This window comes from Anopheles gambiae, chromosome 2 (assembly GCF_943734735.2).
Source record: "Anopheles gambiae chromosome 2, idAnoGambNW_F1_1, whole genome shotgun sequence".
NCBI classification, from domain to species: Eukaryota; Metazoa; Arthropoda; class Insecta; order Diptera; family Culicidae; genus Anopheles; species Anopheles gambiae.
In genome coordinates, this window is record NC_064601.1 from 7,060,001 (window position 1) to 7,067,500 (window position 7,500).

At 63.3% G+C, this 7,500-nt stretch overlaps 1 protein-coding gene across 20 annotated transcripts in view; it reads right to left on the reverse strand.

Moving 5' to 3' along the window:
• LOC1281535 (twitchin) overlaps positions 1–7,500 on the reverse strand; it is a 36,624-nt gene that overhangs the window by 2,406 nt on the left and 26,718 nt on the right. For all 20 annotated transcript variants that reach the window (XM_061650916.1, XM_061650925.1, XM_061650922.1 and 17 more), the window contains one exon: positions 1–7,500. This exon is cut by the window's left edge and continues 980 nt beyond it; it is cut by the window's right edge and continues 3,499 nt beyond it. In XM_061650916.1, coding sequence (XP_061506900.1) covers positions 1–7,500 — 7,500 coding nt within the window.

Consider the following 7,500-nt stretch of genomic DNA (forward strand, 5'->3'; position numbering starts at 1 on the left):
GAGCTGTTGTACGTGTCGCTCAGCCACGCGTGGCTCAGGCACTCGTGCGCCGTCATGCGCTTCTCGGTGTTCTTGATCAGCAGCCGGCGGATAAAGTCCTTGCACTCTTCCGACACGTCGCGGAACGCGACCTCGTCGAACTCCCACGTGCCCTGCTTGATGTTCTTGAGCGTGTCGATGTCGGTTTCACCAGCGAACGGCGACAGGCCGCTCACCAGCACGTACGCCAGCACACCGACCGCCCACATGTCCGTGTAGAAGCCAACCGGTTCGCGCTCGACAATTTCCGGCGCCGCAAACTCGGCCGTACCGGTCGATATCTTGACCATCTCGTTCGGATTGAGCTTGGTCGCGAGACCAAAGTCGATCAGCTTCACCTGGTTGGTGTTGCGCGTCTGGCACATCACGTTCTCCGGCTTGATGTCCAGATGGATGATGTTGCGCTCGTGCATGTACTTGACCGCTTCGCAGATCTGCTTCATGTACTCGATGATCTCCTGCTCGCACATCCGGTATCCCTCCGTGGTGATGCGCTCGAACAGCTCACCGCCTGACAGGAACTCGTAGATCAGCACCATCTCATCCTCATCCTCGAACGCGTCGTGCAGATAGATCAGCTTGCGGTGGTGCAGCTGGTTCATGATGTCGATCTCGCGACGAATCAGCTCCCGCTCCGCGTTCGTCGACACCGGGATAAACTTGGCAGCGAACACGTTGCCCGTCTTGCGCTCGCGGCACCGGTGCACCACACCGAACGCGCCCGTACCGATCTCCTCCAGTATTTCGTACTGGTCGTACACGCACTTGTTCGAGATCTCGACCGGCTTCGGATGGTACTTGGAGTACACGTCGAACACGTAGTCGTCGTAGTCGGAGATGGCCTCCTTCTTGCCCTGCCGCTTCGGCTTGCCGTGCTCGTCCAGCTCGTACTTGACGCGCTTGGCCGGCTTGATGCCGAGATCCTTCAGGCTGATCAGCTCCGTCTGGTCGGACGGTTCCGACCGGCCGTACACGTTCTCGGCGAACACGCGGAACTCGTACTGGTGGCCCGGCGACAGGTGCGGTATGATCAGCTGATTGAAGCGCGTAGTGCCAGCCCGAATCCAAGTGGACAGCGGCACCTCGCGCTTCTCCACGATGTAGTTGGTGATGCTGGCACCACCGTCCCAGGACGGCGGCAGCCAGCTCAGCGTCACGTGGTCCAGCCCGATCTGGTCGATCGTCAGGTTGCGCGGCTTGTCCGGCCGGTCGCTGATCTGGATCTTGATGTCGGCCGTATCCTGGCCCAGCTCGTTCTCGATCGTGATCGTGTACGTGCCCGAGTCCAGCTGCGAGCCGTCGCGGATCGTCAGCACCGTGTGGCGCTCGCGCGTCTCGATGTGGTAGTGGCTGCCCGACTCGATCTGCTCGCCCTTGAGCGTCCAGTGGCAGCGCGGTTTCGGGAAGCCGGTGAACGGAATCTTGATCTCGATGTTCTCGCCATTGTCGAAGAACGCGGTGTCGCGGAAGCGCGGCGGCACGTTCAGCTTCGGCGGCGACTTGATGATCAGCGACGCCTTGGTCGAGCGCACGCCGCCCCGGTTCGCCGCACGGCACGTGTACTCGTCCGCATCCTCCCCGAACACGTCGTTGATGGCCAGATGGTGCGTGTCGCCGTCGCTGTACATGTGGTACCGCGAGCCCGAACAGATCTCGCGCGCACCCTTGTGCCAGGTAATGCGTGGCCGCGGGACGCCCGTAATCTTGCACACGAACTCGACGCCACGGTTCTGCACGCAGGTCAGCGTGTTGAGCGGCTTCACGACCTCCGGCGGCTTCACCACATCCGGATCCTCCACCTTCACCAGCTGCGACGCCTTCGAGAACTCCGACACGCCGATCTCGTTCTGGGCCGCTACGCGGAACTCGTAGTGGCGGCCCTCCACCAGATTGGCACAGTTGATCGTGCAGATCACGCACAGCGTCGTGTTGACGCGCTGCCACGTGTCCGTGTCCTGTTCGCGCTTCTCGATCCAGTAGCCCTGGATGCGGGCGCCACCGTCCGACACCGGTTTCTCCCACTCGAGGTTGACAAAGTCGCCGCCCACCTCGTGAATGATCGGTACGCCCGGTGCCGACGGCAGGTCGTACGGGCCGCGCGCCTTGATCGGATCAACACCCTCCAGCGCTGGGCCGATGCCGTTCTCGTTGACAGCCGACACGCGGAACAGGTACTCCGAGCCCTCGATCAGGCCCTTGATCATGAGCTGCGACTCCTTCACGTAGTTCGACACGATCAGCCAGTGCTGCGACTTGATGTCGCGACGCTCCACAATGTAGTGCGTGACCTTGCGGCCTCCGTCGTGCGCCGGCGGCTTCCACGACACCGTGCACATGTTCTTGGTGACGTGGCTGACCAGCAGAGGACCGGTCGGTGGTCCAGGCAGGCCGGTAACGTGCACGTTCACGTTGCACGAGACGCTACCGCTGTCGTTCTTGAAGTTCACCAGATACACACCCTTGTCCGTGTCCAGCACGTCGCGGATGTAGATGACGGCGTAGTCGTCGAACACCGTGTACTTAATGTGCTCCGTCTCGACCAGCTTCTCGCGATCCTTCGAGATGTTAACCTCCATCGGCTGGTCGCCGTGGAAGCCGAGCTTGATCTTCGCATTGTCGCCCTTCACCAGATACACGTCCGACGGGATGTTGACCAGCTTCGGCGGTACGCCGATCTTGAGCGCACCGGTCGTGTGGATCACACCGACAAAGTTCAGTGCCTCGCAGGTGTAGTCGCCCTCGTCCCTGTACGTCACGTTGGAAATGTGCAGCGAGAACACGCCGTTCTTGCTCTCCAGCGCGTACTGTCCGCCGTGCGTGATCTCCTTGCCGTTGCGCAACCAGCGGCAGGTCGGTTCGGGCTTGCCATGGGCCTCGCACGTCAGCTCCACCGACTTGCCCAGCGGCACCAGGTTGAACTTCAGCCGCTTGACCCATTCCGGCTTTTCCGTGTTGAGCTGCTCGCCGATGCGCACCGAGCGCGTCTCGGCCGACGGCGGCGACACGCCGTAGTTGTTCACGGCGTACACGCGGAACTCGTACACTCCGCCCTCGATCAGGTTCGTCACCGTCATCTCCGTCACTGGGATGTTGCTCTCGTTGCACTTCACCCACCGGGCGCCGCCAATGTCGCGGCGCTCCACGTAGTAGCCCAGAATCCTGGAGCCACCATCGCTCGCCGGCGGCGTCCAGCTGAGATCGACGAAGCTCTTGCCCACCTTCACGACGGCCGGCGCTCCCGGCGCCGTCGGTGGCGTGATCTTGCCGTGGATCTTGAACTTCTTCGACGAGGCGGACGGTTTGCTCACACCGGCAGCGTTCTGGGCCCGCACGCGGAACTCGTACTCGCGGCCCGGCAGCAGATTGTACACCTGGTAGCTGTTGTCCTTGATCAGGAAGTTGTTCGTAATCCAGGTGCCCTCCAGCACGTCCCGGTACTCGAACCGGTAGCCCTGGATGCGCGAACCACCGTCCATCAGCGGGCGCTCCCACGTCACGGTGACGTAGTTCGCGTCCCAGTCCGACACGCGCGGCGGGTTCGGCGGATCCGGCACGGTGAACGGATAGCGCGCCACGATCGGCTCCTCCAGTATCAGCGGATCGCTCACGCCGTACTGGTTCTCGGCCCGCACGCGGAAGTTGTACGGCTTGTTCGCCTCCATGCCCATGTTGTCGTAGTGCGTGCTGCGCACGAAGCTGCTCGCCTTCGTCCAGTAGCCGAGCGGTTCGTACCGCTCCACGATGTAGTTCGTGATCGGGCTGCCACCGTCGTCCAGCGGCGTCTTCCACGACAGCGTGCACGACTCGGGCGTAATCTCCGACACCTCCAGCGGGCCGATCGGGGGCGACGGTTTGTCCACCACCAGCACGCGGCACGAGGCCGTATCCTTGCCGACGCAGTTCACCAGATGGATCGTGTAGCTGCCCGAGTCGATGCGCTTCGAGTTGTCGTTCTTGAAGATCGCCTCCGTGTCGTTGATCGACAGCTCGATGCGGTCGTTGCGCGACACCTCGTTGCCGTTCACCATCCAGATGGCGTCCGGCTTGGGCGTCGCCGTGTACGGCACGATGATCTTGAACGGATCGCGCGCGATCACCAGTATGTCGCGCATGCCAATGTCGGACGTGATCTTGGGCGCGGTGAACGCCGCACTCACCATGATCGGATCGGACGGGTTGCTGAACGGGCTGGTGCCGGCCGCATTCACGGCCGCCACCCGGAACACGTACTCGTGGTTCTCCGACAGGCCCGACACCTTGCACATCAGGTCCTTGAGCGTGCCCTGCTGCACCTTCGACCAGTGGCCCTCGGTCGCCAGCTTCTTCTCCACGATGTAGTGCGTCACCGGCGAGCCACCGTTGCTGGCCGGCTTCGTCCAGGTGATCGTGATCGTGTCCTCCGTCGTCTCGACGCGGCTCGGCGTGCCCGGCTGCGACGGCGGATCGAACGGATGCTTCGCGACGATCGAGTCGGCCTGGGCCGGCTCCGACAGGCCGTACTTGTTCTCGGCGTACACGCGGAAATCGTACAGCTGGTTCAGGCGCAGGTTGCGAATCTTCAGGTACGTCGTCGTGCAGTAGCTGCTCACCTTCGTCCACGCGTTCGAGTTCTTGTCCTTCTTCTCCACCACGTAGTTCGTCACTGGCGAACCTCCGTCGTCCAGCGGGGCGTTCCAGCACAGCACCAGATGCTCGCCACCGTACGACTCCACACCAATGTTCTCCGGCTTGCTCGGACGGTCCAGCACCTTCACGTTGCACGTCGCAATGTCGTAGCCGGACGGGTTCTTCAGCATCAGCCGGTACTGCTTCGTGTCCGCGCGGACACTCTTCACCACCACGATACTGGCCGCCTCCTCCGTCAGCTGCGTGTGGAACCGCTTGTCCCGGTCGTCCAGCAGCTCCTCGTTCACGAACCAGGTCGCGACCGGTTTCGGGAACGCCGTGTACGGCACGTGAATGTTGAAGTCTTCGCCCGCCCGCACAGTAATGTCGCGCACGTTGCTCAGATCCATCATCGGTTTGTTCGGCTGCTCGGCCAACGTGACCGTGATGCTCGGTCGGGACGGTTCCGACTGGCCAATCTCGTTCACCGCAATCAGCCGGAACTGGTACTCCTTGCCCTCCTCCAGATTCTCCACCCGGTACGTCTGGTCCGCAATCAGCTCGGTCGGTGCGTTCGCATCGACCCACTTCTCGTCGTCCTTCACGCGGTACTGCACGATGTAGCCCCTGATCTTCTCCTTCGCGTCGCGGCGCAGCGTGCGCCACGACAGGTTGACGCTGTTGCGCGTAATCTTGTCGATCGACGGCGGGTCCGGCTGGTTCGGGCGCTTGCGCTGGTGCGACGCGGTGATCGGATCGGTCGGCTCGCTCGGCTTGCTCACGCCGACCTCGTTGACCGTCTTGACGCGGAACTCGTACCGGAAGCCTTCCATCAGATCCGGGATCGTGTAGGTGGTGTTGGTCGTCGGGTAGTTGTTGACCTGCACCCACTCGCCCGTGCCACGCTCGCGCTTCTCCACGTAATAGCCCACGACCGGGCGCGTCTGTACGCGCGGCGGCCTCCACGTGATCGTGCACGAGCTGGGCGTGTAGTCGGCGACGGTCGGCTTGTCAACCGGCTCTGGCGGGTCCGGGCTCTTCGGCGAGATCGGTTTGCTTTCGGTCGGTTCCGACGCACCGTAGATGTTCTCCGCTCGCACGCGGAACACGTACTCGTGGTTCTCCGTCAGATGCTTGACGGTGTGCGAGCAGCGCGGCACCGTACCGTACACCATCTTCCAGTTGTCCGACGGGAACTCCTTGTACTCGATGCTGTAGCCGGTAATCTCGGAGCCACCGTCGTCCGACGGTGCGTCCCAGTTGAGCGTCACACTGTCCTGCGTCGTCTCCAGCCCGGACACGTACTTCGGTGGCTGCGGCCGGTCGACCACAATCACCTCGAACTCCTTCACGTCCTCGCCGTACTGGTTGGCGGCCCTGATCTTGTACGTGCCGGAATCGTTGCGGTTGCTGTTGTCCACGCGGAACACCGTCTGCTCCATGTTGGTGTCGATGGAGACGCGCGACGTTTCCGGTATCTTGGTGCCGGCGCGCGACCACTCCACCGTCGGCAGCGGCGCCCCGACCAGCGGGATCGTAATCACGATCGGCTCGCCCGCCCGCACCTTGATCGTGCGCTTGCTGAAGCTGTCCATGTTGAGCGCGGGGGCTTGCTGCATCGGTCGCGCCCAGCACTTGACGGACGAGTCGCTCGGGTTGCCCTGGCCGGCCTGGTTGACGGCCGACACGCGGTACTCGTACTGGTGGCCCTTGATCACGCCCGTGTCCGTGTACTCGATGTTCGGCACCGGGTACTTGTTGGCCTGGATCCATCGGCCCGTCGCCAGGTCGCGCCGCTCGATGATGTAGCCCGAGATGCGCGAACCGCCGTCGCTGATCGGTGGCTTCCAGCTGAGCGTAATCTGCTCGTACCCGCTGTCGATAATGTCCGGCTTGGTCGGCGGTCCCGGCACCACGAACTGGTCCTTCGCCACCACCGGATGGGCGCTCATCAGCCCGTCCGAGCGGCCCTGCAGGTTCTCCGCCATCACGCGGAACTCGTACTTGTTGCCCTTGTTCAGCCGCGGCACCACCGTGTGCGTGTACTTCGGGCTGACGTACGCGACGGCCGGCACCCAGCCGCCGCCGTGCGTGAGATCCTTCTTCTCCACCACGTACCCGGTCAGCTCCGAGCCGCCATTGTCTAGCGGCGGCTTCCACGAGATCGTCACACTCTTCTCCGTGATCTCCTCGTACACGGTCGGGCCCTGCGGCGGATCCGGCCGGTCCAGCACGGTCAGATTGAAGCTGCCCTCGTCCGTGCCGCTCGAGTTGCTCACCACCAGCTTGTACGTGCCCGAGTCGCCCCGGTTGCAGTTGACCGTGTGCACGATCGTGTGGTGGCCCAGCGCCGTCATCGTCGTGCGCTTGTCCGTCTGCACCGGCTTGCCGTTGAGCGTCCACACCACCTCCGGCACCGGCTCGCCCGTAAAGTTGATGTCCAGATGGAAGATCAACCCGGCCTTCACCACCATATCGCGCATCGGCGTCACGATCTTCGGTGCGATGAAGCGCGAACGCGTCAGCACCGCATCGGTCGCGTCGGACGGTTCCGACTCGCCGGCCGCGTTCACCGCAATCACGCGGAACTCGTACTCCGTCTCCGTCGCCAGGTCCGGTATCTGCAGGTCGCGCTTGATGCCCGGCACACGGCCCGCATTGCTCCAGTACGGGCTGTCCTTCTCCTTCTTCTGCACGATGTACTCCGTGATCGTAGCGCCACCGTCCGACTTGGGCGGGTTCCAGCCGATCGTGACCGAGTTGGCGTCCCAGTCGCGCACCTCCGGCTTCGGCGGCTGCGACGGCTCCTCGTAGTCGTTCTTCGCGACGATCGGGTGCGAGCAGTCGAGCGGCTCC